The sequence below is a fragment of the Ovis aries genome, chromosome 7 (assembly GCF_016772045.2).
Source record: "Ovis aries strain OAR_USU_Benz2616 breed Rambouillet chromosome 7, ARS-UI_Ramb_v3.0, whole genome shotgun sequence".
Classification (NCBI taxonomy): Eukaryota; Metazoa; Chordata; class Mammalia; order Artiodactyla; family Bovidae; genus Ovis; species Ovis aries.
Window position 1 is genome coordinate 54,892,638 of NC_056060.1, and position 16,258 is coordinate 54,908,895.

The 16,258-nt window shown below is 36.2% G+C and overlaps 1 protein-coding gene across 4 annotated transcripts in view; it reads left to right on the forward strand.

Moving 5' to 3' along the window:
• WDR72 (WD repeat domain 72) overlaps positions 1-16,258 on the forward strand; it is a 221,426-nt gene that overhangs the window by 184,946 nt on the left and 20,222 nt on the right. For 2 of the 4 annotated variants that reach the window (XM_060417921.1, XM_060417922.1), the window contains one exon: positions 2,971-3,042. The exons of the other annotated variants lie outside the window; for them this stretch is intronic. In XM_060417921.1, the coding sequence (XP_060273904.1) occupies positions 2,971-3,042 (72 nt within the window). The remainder of the gene's footprint in view (positions 1-2,970; positions 3,043-16,258) is intronic. 4 annotated transcript variants of the gene reach the window in all.

Sequence of the window (16,258 nt, forward strand, 5' to 3'; positions counted from 1 at the left end):
AGGAAGAAGCTGCATATAAAATCAAGAAACCATCTACATAAGGTTTTGGAATGCATTACAAGATCCTCTCTTATACAGGAACATAGTGGGTAGACTTTAACTTTTCTGAATTTATAAATTAGGAAATCAATTCAACATTCCATTAAAGTATGTTTAATGGAATGTTGAATTGCTAAATCATCATTTTGAGAAGTAATCAAATAATCCTGTTCTTCCTTCACTTCACCCCTAAAGTCATTTCCCTAAGGATCAAAGATAGACGGTAGTATCTATGGAATAATACTTATTGAGGTTTCAATTGTCTAATGAAATTTGATACACAGAATTTGCTTTATAGCCATTCTTTTTCAGAATTTGTTTTTGCTTTTTTTTTTAAGATTAATTCAGGGATATCTTATTCTATTCTTCTAACTTGGTTTGGCTTGAATAGTTGGTGTATGCTGGAGCAATTACAAAAAATTGCTAGGTGATAGGAAGAGAGAATCTGGAGTTAAATATGTCATGGATAATGTTCAAAATATGGATAATTAAGGGTATAACATTATAGGATAATTGTTTGCTATTAATAGTTGGTAAAACATTAAAATTAAAATTGATATCTGTGATAAATTGCTAATATAGACTGAGGGGTAGATTTCAGAACACATCTATGGTGGAAGTGGAGCAGTGTCGATCAGTATCTCTGGAAAGATAATGGATTGGGCTCTTGGCCTGAGCTCTATCCGCTTCTTCATAGTTCCACCATTGCTACTATTTCATCATCATTAAGGGAAGATGTCAGTTTTACTCACGATTCTATATAATCCAGATATAATAGGGATGATTCTGGAAGCATTTTCTTTCTTCAGGTTTATATACCAGGGATGTCTATTTTGTTTAAGTCAGTCTCACCAAAGACTTTGAAGTTCATGCAAAATAAGTTTACATATAGTGCTTCCTACTTGAGACACTCTTATTAAAGGCATCAGTCAACTTGTTTCTCCAAGATTATCTGATAGGTCAGAAAAATTCAGTGAATGATGAAACAATGTGGCTTCTTCCATGGAACCATGGTAAACAGGTTAGCAAACTAAGTATACTGCACTGTAAGTGTTCATCTTGCTCTGACTCCTGTGTGGCAGTCCCTCGTGGCATCTAAGCTCTCTGCATAGCCTGATAATCTAAAAGTTAAAGAAGTAAATTACCTTTTAAACGGTAGTTTTTTATTCTGGCTGAGGCAACCTTGGCATTATCCATTGGTTAATTGTTGAAGTTGGATTTCTACTGTTAATAAATCTTTTGTTCCTGTTTTCTTTTTGACCTGTAGAGAGTGAAACTTCTTTTCGTTGTTGCTCTAATAACCTCAATTTCTTCAGATTATTGTGTGGGTTTAGTATACATGTATGTTTTTATTATATATATTGTATTGTCATATATTGTATGACATTAGTAACTTTTCTACATGTGCCTAGTATATTTCACACCAATAACTTATTTTTTCCAAAGACCTGATTTATGTATGTTTTGAACCATGTTGTAGAATATCGATAATAACAATCTTTTTTGTCTTATTTTAGATGACTTGTTTGGCCTGCTATTGTGAATCAAATCCAGTCAAGATACTGCATTTTGAATCATCAGAAAATATTCTCTATGATTTCCCAAAGCAATTATACTTATTCTTTGAACTTTTATCAGGATAGACAGTTTACTGGACTGGGTTCATCAGATAATTGCCAGCTAGGTGCCAAGACAGGCTTCTTCACATGGGTGATTTGGGTGATATAGGTGACAGTTGATAAGTCAGTTCCATCCATCCATGTACAGGAACACTGCTGAATGTCACCCTTGCTGATTTCCAGACCCTAATGCTTCTAGAAACACATGTGAATTCTATGAAGCAACGGATTAGGAAAAAAAGTGACTTCTTTGTATAAAAATAATGAACAACAAAAAATGCAATGGGAGTCTGAATCCTTAGTTCTAAAGCAGTTTTCTATCTTATAGTTTTTTCCTATGCTGAAAAGTTTAAATGGTTTTATCATCATAACCCATATTCTCATACAAATGTTAGTTTAGTCACTGTTACTAATTAACTACTAGTAAATTGTTTTTTTCAAGAGATGGATATTGTATGAGCCTCACTTATACACTGCCTCTTCATTATGCCTTTGTTAAACATCTACACTGGCAAGTAAAGGAGAGCATTATTATTTGTTTTCTCCATAGAGAAATGCTAGAATATGTTCTGATCCATTTATCTATAAGGAAAAAGTGTTTAAAAATGTAGGTAGGGTACATTTTTATTTTGAAATCAAAATGTGTATTATAGTGAAAGATATCAGAGTAACAATAGAGAAACAGATTGAAGCTTCAGTTCTTTTCTCTATTTGTTAAAGATAATTACCTCATTCATTTTGTCTTCCTTTTTTGGTAAGCTTAAAATAATCGCCCTTTTTCTGAAGGAGTACTGCAAGACTTTTAGGTAATGGATGTAAAACTCTTTGTGTTTTTTGCAAAGTAATACTATCACAAAGGGATGGAAAACAGTTTTTTAAATTGTAAACTATGGATCCAGCAAAATTATCAAATAAGTGGTCTGAATGTAAAACAAATAAACTAAGCCTCGTTTTAACTTATTTCTTTGTGGGTGATAGGGTGGGAGTGTGAGAAGGTTGAGAAGAATATGAAATATTAGATGGTTTTTAGTTACATTAACATGGATTAGAAACTACACAGAATACCACAAATGAGAAATGTATTTACTGAACTGTGAATTAGAGAGAGAATAAAAGTGGAAAGTAGTAAATGAGCCAAAAATGAAAAAACAAATACATCCAAAAGGACAGTGATTAAAATGTAATAGAATCATAGCCTCTACTTGTGATATTTTAATGTATTAGAGCTAAAACCTCCAACTATATCTTGCCTTTTATTAATCACAGGAATAAATCAGGATATTATCTTTAATCTGCTTTATTGCCCTGATAGGAATCCCTGGTGGCCCAGCGGTAAAGAATACACCTGCAGTGCTGGAGACGTGGGTTCGGAAGGGAAGGGAAGGTAGGGAAGATCCCCTGGGTAGGGAAGATCCCTTGGGTTGGGAAGATCCCCTGGAGAAGGAAATGGCCATCCACTCCAGTATTCTTGCCTGGGAAATCCCATGGACAGAGGAGCCTGGCAGGCTATAGTCCATGGGGTTGCAAGAGTCGGACATGACTTAGTGACTAAACCACCACCATTGCCCAAGTAAAATTAAGTCTATGGCCAGAGGTTCCTCACCCCTGCTTTTGACATTTAACGTGAAATTCTTTTCACCTTCACCAGTGAAAAGAAACTACTAAGCTCTGTTTAGTAGTTCAAAATCTACTAACGAACCCATTTTGGACCAGATTTGTTTTACAGTTTTGCCAGATGAAAACAAATTTAATTATCATCTTGTTAACCTGGCTTTACTTTGCTTTGTTTTTGAGTAGGTGGATTGGACCATTTGCCTCCTTCTCACCCTGCACCCCTACCCCTAATGGTTCCTTTGGTGTATAACCTCAGATACCTATTTTTCTGTTTCTGCCCCACCCCCACCGACCTTTCCCATCTTTCCCCAGCTCTCTCTACTGTTCTCTCCTCTGTGTCTCTATGTTTCTCTCACACATTGCTTTCCCCTCTGTCTGTGTCTGCACTCAGACCTCTGTGTTAATATGCAGTTTCCTTACTTTTCTGGCATTTTTCTTTTCTGTCATAATTGGCTTCACAGTATGGAAAAAGGAGAAAACCTCAGGACTTGGTAGTAAAAGTCATCTAGTATTAACCCTGCTATTCTTTATAACTTCGTCTCAAACCAGTCCCTTAGTATCTTCACATCAGTTTTCTAAACTCCCAAACAAAAATCTAATATCTGCCCTGTATCCAGTGGTATGATGGAAAGAGCTACCACCAGGTCATGAGAGTCAACTGTGTACCTCTCTTCTTGATTCCATGATTAGTGACATCACTTGGAACCTTGAAGTTGGTTATGGTGGGAGTATCACACCATGAAAATGAGCAAATGGTTCAAATTAGTGTTTTATTTGTTTTCAAGACCAGATTGTTAACCATTTATCAGCACACAACTGCAAATATTTCACAGGAGGGTGTAGTGAGGCTAAAATGAAAACAAATGTGAAGTGCTTTAATGAGACAAAGAAGTGCTTCCCAATATTCACCAGGTGTCATTTTATTCTTCTCAAGCCTATCAACTCGTTTCCTTTCCTTTCTGTATAACAATCCAGCTGGTATATGCCTACATAGAAGCAGTGTTTCATATTATTAATCAGAATATGTCCTCACCATAAATCTAGATCATGTGCTTCTACTTTAGAAAATTTGCAGCTTTGTAGAAAAGTTCAATATGCACGAGAAAATATTTTCACATAACAAGGATGCCTATGAAGACCTTGCATACCAAGTGTTCAATATGTATTTATTCAGTTGAATCAAGTTGGATAAGCTTGATATCAATTGAATAATAACTAGCTTTGGCTACCATTTGCCTTTTAATTTTCAGCACATATTGGGAATTGTGATGAATTTATAGTAAGATCTTCTTCAAATCCTCCAATAATAATTTATTTCTCCCTAATTTATAGTAGATAACAAAAAATGGCTTAAACACTTCCTACTTACTGGTGTTGTGTTACTGTGAGGGGAGATAATGTTATTTTACTAAGTGGCCCTTCTGCAATTCACAAATTGGCAAGAGTTTAATATGAAGAGTGAAGAAGAATATCATTTTCAGTTGAAAGCTGAAAGGGGAGCTAGTAAGAGAAATGTAATTAGCTAAACTGGAACCTGACCAGACCCCTGACATTTTTTTATTTAAAAGAATATGAAGTAAACACAAATTAAATGCACTATGAATATCCTTAAAGAAGTCAAAACAAGGACATATTAAAGGATATTTATTAGAATAATGCAAGTATTTTACCAAGCTGACTTTAAAAGAACTGATTTTTCCCAAAAGCAGTGCTGAAACAATTTAAACATTAAAGTCATAGGACAGATAGTTTAGTTTAAAACCATATTTCTGTTTTTATTTTTGTTGAAACTTTAAACTTTCTAGATTAGATCACTATGTCATTCAAGAAAGCTTAAACATTTTAACTAATTACTATATCAGAAATATCTATATAGCTTAATACTGTGTGCATCTCAGTTCTTTATCCAAAAATGAGGACTACTTGCAGTAAAATGAAGGACAAAAGTCACATCCTTAGAGATGAGTAGGCTCACTCTTATATTCAGAAACTTCTTCTGAAATCACCTTACTGATAATACAAATAAATAGAGCAAAAGCAACTTTGTTTTTTTTCTAGTACTAAAATAATAAAGAAAATCAGAATTAGGAGAAAAAAATTAGCCATTGCTTAGGTTTCCACTAAATTTTACACCTACATAAAAGCCATAAAAACCAAGAAAGACAATAGAAATATTTCTATAAATATCTCTTTCCATAACACAACAGCTTTAAAAACCTGTTCTCTCTCTCATGCTACCTAACATGAAAATGCTGCAGCACCGACAGCCTGGGCTGAGGCAGCTCGTTAGCTGAGCTGTCTGTGTGTGTCTGTCTGCCATCAGCATCTGGTGAAAGGGGAAACACTGACCCTGCCAGATTTGGGTCATGAGGTCAACAGGTCTCATTTATTATTCAAAATTGCTTTCTGACCTTTTATCTACTAGGTCAAAGGATGTTGTATTCTAGTTGGTTGAATTTTTTAATGATGAAGCCACTATCCTGCCAGATAATAAAATTATTTCTCCCTTCTATGGGGTTATGATATTCTCTTCACCTATCTGAAAATGTAATATTCTGAATCATTGGCTGTGGAAATATCCTCAAAAGGAAGTCATTAGTTTCTATTTTTCTTTTTTTTATAAGATATCTAGAGATTTTAATGATATTGACTGTTGACAGTGGTTGTAGTCATTTTCTTGGGTGTGATTTGAACCTCTCATTCTGCGTTTGGAATTCCACCACTTCCTGTGGCGCTCCTGTACGCCAGACAGTAATATGCACCATGCTGACCCTCCCTGAGTTTGAGTAATCATACTATATATTTCCAAAACAAAAGAGGGTGAAATCAAATGTCATTAGATTTTTACTGGTTAACCTTTGTTTCGGGAAGAGAAATAAGTGGCAGACAGATGTGCAGCATGTCTTCCAACTCAGAGGATGTTTGGGAGCATTTTATATTGCACTGGTTCTTTAACATTCAACAAGAAGAGTTTTCTAAACCAGTTCATTACTTTCTATGTTTCATAATGCACAGGAAAGAGAAGCAGCTTAAAACCCACTCAGAGAATAGATTTGAAAATATTTGAACATCTAGTTCTAGATTACAAAATTAAACATTTAGCAAGCAATTTTGCAGAAAACTGAGACTCCTTTAATAGATTGTTTAGTTGTGCAGATAGGCAATGTTCCTAAAGAGTGATTTTATCTTTTGTAAAACAAAAAGTCAAAGGTCACATTGGTGCTGCCCTTGGAGCAGACATATGAGATGTGACCATGTGCTTTGTGACACAGTGTATGATGAATAACGCTGACAAGCTAGTAAACAAATATTGGAGAATGCGTGGCATTCATGAGCCCAGTGAGGGCTCATGTAATATACTATACAGATAAAGTTACAACTCTAACTTTGGCATCATTATGAAATTACTTGCTATGACTCTGCCTTTGTGTATTTACACATAATGTGCATACACACAAACATAGAGATAGATGTGGAACAATTCATTTGAGGATAGTCTAAAAATGTCAGGTGACAGTTATGGGGCATTCCAAGCAACCACACTCTGTCCTTTCTCTCAATATACTCAGCAGCAGATGGCCAAGAGGTCACTGCACTTCCTCCCTTCCCCACCCTGACCTTACAGGACTGTGACATTAAATGGAGAGTAACTGACAGGTCAGAAGCTTCCTGCCCAGCAGATTGTATGTGTGTATATGTCTGTGTGTGTGTTTCTAGTCTGTCTTCTTCCATATCTGAATTAACACCCCTTATTTATTTTTTTACCACTCTGTTCACTGGTGCCTTTCATTAGCAGAATCCTCTTCAAGGGAGTTGCCACGTCTGGTTTCCTTTCTCTGACCAGATATCTACTGTTTGAATCTTAAAGTAATGGTTTTATATGATAACTCTATGACTCATAATGGGATTCTGATTTTTTGGTTTGATTTGTATATAGCATCATAATTGTGCATTTGTACAAGGAAACAAAATTTATGGTAAATTTATGTCCAGTTATACCCTTGGAAGGGAGATAGGACTTTCTGCCTATACTTGTCTCTGTACTTTGTACATAGTTGCTTAAAGGCACTTACTTTCCCCAGAGAAGATGCTGGAAAGAAGAAGAGGGAGAGTGGTTTTGATCTGATCTCCCTTCTAAGCTATTTTTCTAACACAGCAGTCAAAATGATCTTTCAAAGGTAAATCTAATCCTACCACTCCCTGCATAAATTATTTTGATGTCTTCTCATTGCATTTAGAATATGACACAAAATCCTTAATGAGTTCTATTAGGCTTATGGTTTGCTCCCTCTGTCTCTCCAGTTTCAGTCCTTGCCAGTTACTTTCCCATTTTCTGTGTTTCAAGCATGCTGGACTTCTGCCAGTCCCCAGACTGGGCTGAGCTGCTTCCTGCCTCAGGACTTTCAAAAACTTTTGCAAGGTGCTCATTTAACCTACACTGTTTTCCATCACCCACTCTTCACCTAAATTCTGCACTTATTCAGATCTTACTTTATAGTTTGCCTCCTTAAACAGTTTTTCTCTGGCCTCCAACCTTCTTTATGTACACTTCATTTCCATTCTCATAGCAACCTGTGATTTTCTTTCCGATCACTTATTTTCATGTGTAACTAGTAATTACTTTCACATGTAATTAGTAACTATCCTTTTTATGTTTATATAGCTATTGTGTGTCTGCTAGTAAGATTCTTAGCTTTACACGTCACCAGGAATGTGCTCTTGTCAAAAACGACCTCTCCTTCCTTTTTCAGTCTGTGTGCTCCATCTTTTTAAAAATCCCTTCAAATAAGAAGGAAATGGCAACCCAATTCAGTATTCTTGCGGGGGAAATTCCACGGACAGAGGAGCCTGGCAAGCTACAGTCCATGGGGTCACAAAGATTTGGACACAGCTAAACAATGACTACATATATATATGGCAAAAGCAAACCTTCTGAGAATTGACTTAATAATTTTTGACATCTTAATTTTTCAGCAGAATCTATCTACTGCATTCTAGTTCAATCAAGAAACAAAATGGTCTTGCCATTCCCCTTGCCACATTTTCCAAAAGCAGTCTGTAGTCACCCAACATGATGTTTATCCCATGCAGTGGTAATTCCTTGTTCACTCTCTTCCCTGTTAAACTGTAGATCTATGAGGACACCAACCATGCCTGTCTTTTTACTGTTTTCTCCTCCCAGAACCTTGAATAGTATCTGATTTACTAAGGTCCCACAAATGTATCAACTGTTCAATGAATAATATATTGAGTAAATAAAATGTTAAGTGAAATAAAATTCCTAAAAATAATATTGCCCATACCTAACTTTCACATAAACAGCTTGTCCCTAGATGTGTGTGTTCTATATACTCAAGGCACAGCTGTTGGTTCTCTTTCTTCCCTAAGTTTCCCCAGATTCTTTTTAGAGCTTCTTGCCTGTCATTCTGAACCTTCCCTGTGTTGGTAGTAAGAAGATGAACACACAAATGTAAGCACTATTTGCATTGCTCTCCATATGCTAATCTCTCTGTATTGATTTTGAATTCTAAAAATGTCTTCAGTAATTACCTATGACTTACAAATCCCTTCTACCAAATGGCTCTTCCATTTTTAAGTACCCAGAACTGGCTTTTTAAAAAAAAATCTTAGAACCAGTTATAAACTACTGAACAATATGTAACATTTTACAATCAAACTATACATTTCCCCCCAAAAAAGCACAGTGTGTGACATGGTCATAAAATGATTAGCTTTCAGTACAGATAGTTCCCTCAGTGTGTACTTTTTTACCTCACCCCAATTCCCATTGCCTTTATAAATTAGTAAATGGAGCTTATCAAAGTTTAATGTCTTGCTTTCTCTTTTTGGTGACTCTCTCTCCTCAAAATCACTTTCTTTGAAGTCAGCTGAAATTCTGCACATGGTCCGGATGCACATCAGGAATTCTAAGCCTGGTGTGTGATGGAAACAAAGCACACGGCATGGTAGAGCTCAAGTCCTCACATAAAGCCTTCTCTGCTTATCCCACGGCAAGAAGGTGGCACTGGCCATTTCTCTTCTAAGTCGTGTCCAACTCTTGCAATTAAACCACCATCATATTCCTGAGCTTTCTTCCAAATGTCATATGATAAGGTATTTCTCTTATGTTAGGCTTCCCAAATAGAAGAGAAATGGCCAACGCCACCTTCTTCCCATGGGATAAGCAGAGAAAGCCTTATGTGAGGACTTGAGCTCTACGGTGCCGGGTCCTTAGTTTCCATCACACACCAGGCTTAGACTTCCTGATGTCCATCTGGACCATGTGCAGAATTTCAGCTGACTTCAAGGAAAGTGATTTTTGAGGAGAGAGAGTTAGTCACCAAAAAGAAAAAGCAAGACATTAATGAATGAGTTGATGAATACCCTGTGATCAATTTTATACTTGTCAGTTTTCACTGGGTAAGGTGGCCTCAGATTAAGTATAGATTCATATAGCAGACAAATCCAAATGGTCGATTACAAAAAGTCATACAGTTTACCATATCAACCTTGTGAAATCAGTGACATTGTCTTTTTTTGCAGCCCAACATTCATTGCTGCCATGAAAGGACCCCATTTTCTTTTGTGCATTTTTGCAAAGACAATAAATTCATTTGTCCTCCCATTTCAGATGCCATAGGTATGCCTGGAGCACCTACCACTAGATCAATTCCTCTATCATTCCCACAGAGTGGCCAAGAGGTGGGCAAGTGCCATTAACTCAACCAATCAATTAATCTTCTGAGTCTCAGAACTATAAGCCGAGTGGGGCACAGGCAGAAGAAGTGGGCTAAATCCATTCATTCTAAGAGCAGAATTCAATAGAGACTAATGCAGTTCTTGCTGCAAAGAAATTTTGGACAGTCTTTGTTCTGTCTGCTCTGGGTCTGGGTTTCCAGCCTACCCCTTTACCCTATGGTTAGTATCCTAGGAAATAATCAATGTTTAGTGCTTAGACCACTGAAACCTGAGTACAGAGATTACCATTGAAATGCAGAGACTAATCACCACTATGTACCCAACACCTCATACAGGACTTGGCACCCATTCTATATGGAATGAATAGTATGATAATAGTAATGCTTCAGTTATTCTGCAATATTAGAGCATGATCTATTCATGCAACTCCATTCTAGCAGAAATCATTTGTAGGCATTTTAATGAAAATACCCACTCTGTTTCAATTTTATGTTTAAAAGCTGTGTGTGTGTGTGTGTGTGTGTGTGTGTGTGTATATATATATATATATATATATATATATAATTGTTTAGTTACTCATATGATGAATATTATAATCCTCAAGAGGCTGAGGCTATACTGAATGTTAACTCCTAAGAGCAGATCTAAGGCCATGTTCTCCCTCTAAAAAAGAATCTCTATGACTTAATATCCAGAATTGTTTAAACAAATATCATTATATGATAGGACTAGATTCAGAGAATTAAATCATTCGATTATTTAAACTTTTTCTTTATAAGAATAAAATACATCTTGCTGTTTGTCCAAATCTGCCTTTGTATCTTTTAAGAGTGCTTTAGAGTTCTCCCCCATATAAATTTTGAAGATTAAAAAAAAAATTATTGTAAACAAAACTTTCTTTTTAATTATATCTTCTAACTGGTTTTTATTTGTATATTGTAAAACAATTTATATATGCATCTGTAGCTCAGCTGGTAAAGAATCCACCTGCAGTGTGAGAGACCTGGGTTCAATCCCTGGGTTGGGAAGATCCCCTGGAGAAGGGAACGGCTATCCCCTCCAGTATTCTGGCCTGGACAGTTCCAAGGACTGTATCGTCCATGGGGTCACAAAGAGTCGGACACAACTGAGTAACTTTCGTACTACTTTACTAACTTCTCTTGTGATTAAGATGGATAGGTGCATGCTCTTTTTAATGGTTTAACCTAATTTTCAAGGGAAAGAGTCATTTTATTTTTATTATTTGATATGATTTTATGGTGCTATCCATCCTAGAAATGAGAGAGAAGAGGAGGATTGTAGCAAGTAAGTCACTGTTTCTATGTTTTAGTTTTGTACTCCATCGTGACCATCCTCCAGTAATGTTTTTGCCTTAGATGGAACTAAGCTAGATTAGACTTTTAATTTCAATACTGGCATTTTTAATAAAACATATATAAATGGGAACCAGTAAGAAACCTGGCAATCAAGGATTATGGATAAGTAATACTGAAAGATCTGTGAATGGTTTCCCTGAGTTATGAGAAACCAATTTTACTTCTTTCCTTAGAATCACAGATGACTTTGTGTGGAGTTTTATTTGGTTATAGACAACATCAAATGGATACCAAACCCACGTATTCACTTACACTATATTTTTAGATGGGCCACTAATATTGTCTTCTAGAGTTCTGAAATTTTAAGTGAAGTGCAAGATTATATAGCTATTTAAAATATTTCTTTTATTAGATCTGAGAAATCTTAGGTATTACTAGATATGCATGTGTGTTAGTTGCTCAGTCATGTCCAACTCTTTGCAACCCCATGGACTGTAGCCTGACAGGCTCCTTTGTCCATGGGATTCTCCAGGTAAGAATACTGGAGTGGGTAGCCATTCCCTTTTCCAGGGGATCTCCCTATCCAGGAATCAAATCTGGTTCTTCGGCACTGCAGGTAGATTCTTTACAATCTGAGCCACCAGGGAAGCCCATATAGATAGTAAATAAAGTACCTTGAATTGAAGGCTAAGCATCTTATTGCCATTTATACACAGTTCTAGGCAAGGACATATATAATAATAGTAATAATACTGGATTTATTTTCCTTTTGCTTTCTAGCCATTAGTCTATAGTCTACACTGCAAGATTTAGCTCATTTAATTGTAACAACAATTCCATGCATTTGGTAGAATTATCACTATTAATCATTATTACTATTATTACTATTTTGTAGATGAGGAAACTGAGACACAGAAAGATTAAGTAACTTGACTTCAGTTATCCAGTTTGTGAATGAGCCAGAATTTTATTTAAATTGTCTACTTTAATAGCATATGGATAAATTCCTATAATAATAAACTACTTGTATTTCAGTTGTGAAAGCTTTTTCTTTTTTAAAGCAAAATCCTAAAACTAAATAGTGATCTTAAAGGTTGAAGAAAACACTGATAAGAAATTACAATTGTCTTTGTAGCCAATTACAAATAAAAGCAATATATATAATTCTGTTGACATCTAATCATACTATATTTTTCAATTAAATCATCACTCTTAGAAGTAGAATCCCTGTATTGCCAAGTACAATCCTTGCCAAATATCCAGACACAATCATGGGCTTTAAGGATTACAAGTCACATAATAAAGGATAATGACCTAAAATTAAGCACAGCAATATAGAAAGCTTGGACTGCCATGCTCTGTATAAGTCAGCAATCTGTTAGTTTAATGTGAGATTAAGGAGCTGGGTAAACCACAATTATGCTGCTTTTCATTAAGAAAAAATGTGATAATGGTGTTCTATAAAATTCTTCCTTCTATTTACTTCTATTTAATTGGATTGGGGGCTGCTTAAACATCTTTGAATTGGAGCTTATAAGAAGATGATCCCAGCTGTTTTTCAAAGCTTAAGGCAGCAGGCGGACAACATGATCATGTCAAGGCTCATGCAAAAGCCTTAATCCTACTTTTTTTTCATCAACTAGCTACTGCAGCCCAGTGTTTAACCTTTTAAGTACTAAATATGCTTTGTCACTGCTTTGGTAGATTTGTCACTGAATTGTTATTGTTTAATGATGTTAGCTTGCCTGCCATTAAAAGATCTTCTCATTTCCCTCTGCCTTTGGATATTGACCATGTTATCATTAGAAGTCTCAGTATGCAGTTGATGTAAATGCCGTGGATGTAAAACAAACATAAAAACCTTGAATTATATTGAATTATATATATAAACATAGATATATTTATATATATGCTTTAAAAAAACCCTTTGTTTTGATTCATTAAAAGAAAAATGGCAGAGTGTGAATTCTGAGATAACCCATACCATTAGTCACTTTACATTCTGCTTGTAAAAAAAATACACACAAATACATATAATAGAGAATATTGACTTGTTCATTTGTACATTTATCCAGTCATTTATTAATTTGACAAATATCAAGCCCTTTCATGTCTTTCCCCAAGTTCTATAGTAGATATGGGAGCAAGCATCAAGATGGTAACTAACTAGTTTCACAATCATAACATCTCAGCCAGATCTTTGGACCTCATTGTTGGAAGTAACTAAAATAATTTAGAGACTCTTTTTTACTCTAGCTGAATTTTGCCTAGTCCAAATATCCAGCATCTTTAACCTTAGAACTATCAGCTGTAGTTTTACCTAGATCAGCAATATCACAGTATTTAAAGAGTAAAGGTTAAATGGTCAAATTAGCTTTCCCTACAGCTACACAGGCTATTTGGATGGTGATGCACGTTCTTTTCTCTTTTCCTTTGGAGGATGAGTTGTAAAGCAAAGAGGGAGTGGCTCTCTGATGTGTCCCAGTGGCAATGAGCAGCTAGCAGAAAAGCAGATACAGTTAATGCTCAGCTGCTCAGACCAGTCAAGCAAACTACCAAGTCCCAGCTGTGCCTCTTGATGTTTTCTGATTGCACCTACTCCTCAATCTGTGAACTGTTTTCTGGACTCAGATTCATCAAGCGCTGCTGCTTTAAAAACGCATGCAGGCAGGCATCCTAGGATATGCCATTATAAGCTGCTGCCAGGGGATCTTCTAAGAGATAAATGGAATCTGTGTGAAGTAAATTAGTGTGAACCAGTCAATCTGAGTGTCAGCCTTGAGCCACTTCCATGGATAACTAGCTGGCTGACTGCAGTCCAGGGTCTTCTGCCATAAGTAGGTTGGGATCTCTAAGACTCTGTTCCACAGGATGTGGGGACATTGGGGGACTGCTTATTCTTGGAAGAAGGTCAGCTTGATCAGTGTTTTAGATTTGTCAATGAAAAGGACTTGTAAAGTATTTTTGTTCAGCTCCCTACTCTGGCTGTACTGAATATCTCCAAGTTGGACAACTCCTTTCCTGTAGGAAATATGAGAGAAATGCCCTGGAAAGAACCACTTCCTCCTTGCTTAAGCTGCCATTTTCACCCAACCATGCTATGGTTGGTCTGAGCCTCCTAAAATCTTTAGGGTTTTAAAACAAAGTAATAACCATCATTTGGCAATGTTTTTAATACAAATCTCTCCCTTTTTGTTTTTTGAAGAATAAATCTGTGTGATCTTTAATTCATGAAGAAGGGGAAATTCTATGCAAAGCCTGATGACTGTGGTTCCCTGTAGATACCCAGTGTGGAAAATCAAATTTTGGCCATCACGGGAGGTAGGGGAAGCCCCTCAATAGCAATAGAATGAGAAAGCCATTTAAAATACTTAAACATTCCATGGCAATAATTTAGAGATGAAAAAGCATGTGAAGCAATAGAACAGTAAGAATTATGTAATATGATTAAATGGTAAGTGTAAACGGTTCTATTATGTAAAAATCATGTTTCCATAATTCAGTATTTCTTTAGAGATCATAGTCTGTTCTTACATTAAGATCATAAGAATTCATTTTATCTAGTTAAATTATGACAAATCATCTTTATTTCTTTTGTCCTTTATTACATTAATAAAAATTTTTATCACTTCCCTCCCTGTAGAATGAAATATCAATGAGATGGTTAAACATGGAATAAAAATATATAAAATAGAATGAAAATAATTTTAGATCGCATATTTGGGGGAAGTGGTTAAGAGTATTTCTACCCCCATCTCCAGGAAAGCAGTTGGTAAAAAGAAAAAAAAAATCTACCCTGGAATAGGAACTTGGGCAAAATAATAATTGTTTAACTATTCAATAATAAGTTTATTTTCTATTTCTGATCACCTTTTCTGAACTTATGCACTTGAAAGGCAGTTTTTGCGTATTTTATGTGAAGGTACCGCTATTATGGTGTCCGTGGAGACACATTTTATATATAAGAAACATTTCAGTATATAGAGTGTGTCTGTGGATGTTAGATGGCATGAATCATAGTAAAGATCAAACCAAATGCTTTAAAAATTGAGTGACCCTTTCCTTGAACTAATGAAACAAAAATGGGATGTCCTGTGAGAACAAAATTTGTTTTATGCCTGTACATTGAGTTCAGAGGAATGAAGTCCCTAGGGGAAATTTAACTTTATGATTTATGAGGGTAAGGAAAAGAAAGTGGAAATAAGTGCATTTTCTGTTGTCGGGTAGGTATAGTATTTTGCAATGTATGATTCTTATTTTATGAAGTTCCTTGAAGGGAATGAAAGTGAGTGTTGTATAAATGATGCTATGGCCTAGAGATCTTGCTTAACATGGCCCACCATTGTCTACATAACCTCATCACTGCTGAGAAAGTAGACTTCATAGCCATTGCTGTCCATAAGTAAGCTGTCCCATGATCATCATGTCTGTGAAGCAAGCATGTGCATGTGTGCTAAGTTCCTTCAGTCATGTCCGATTCTTTGTGACTCTGTGGACTGTAACCCGCCAGGCTCCTCTGTCCATGTGATTCTCCAGGCAAGAATACCTTGAGTGTGTTGCCATTCCCTTTTCCAGGGGATCTTCCCAACCTAGGGATTGAACTTACATCTCTTTATGCCTCCTGCATTGGCAGGTGGGTTCTTTACCACTAGAGCCACCTGGGAAGCATACTAACTATAAATTTCCAACAGCCTGAGATAAGCTAAGAATTACAGAAGTGGATGCACTAGGTCGGCCCTATGGTTCTTCTAGCCCAGTCTTCCAACTATAGCACCAGAGGTTCTGTTGTGGAGAAGCAAAGTTGCTCTGATGGCTGCTGCTGCTGCTGCTAAGTCACTTCAGTCGTGTCCGACTCTGTGTGACCCCATAGATGGCAGCCCACCAGGCTCCCCCGTCCCTGGGAACAGCCTCAAAATATCAGGATGTGTCTGAAATAGCTGGCTTCACTATTAATGTAGACCATTGAGGTAG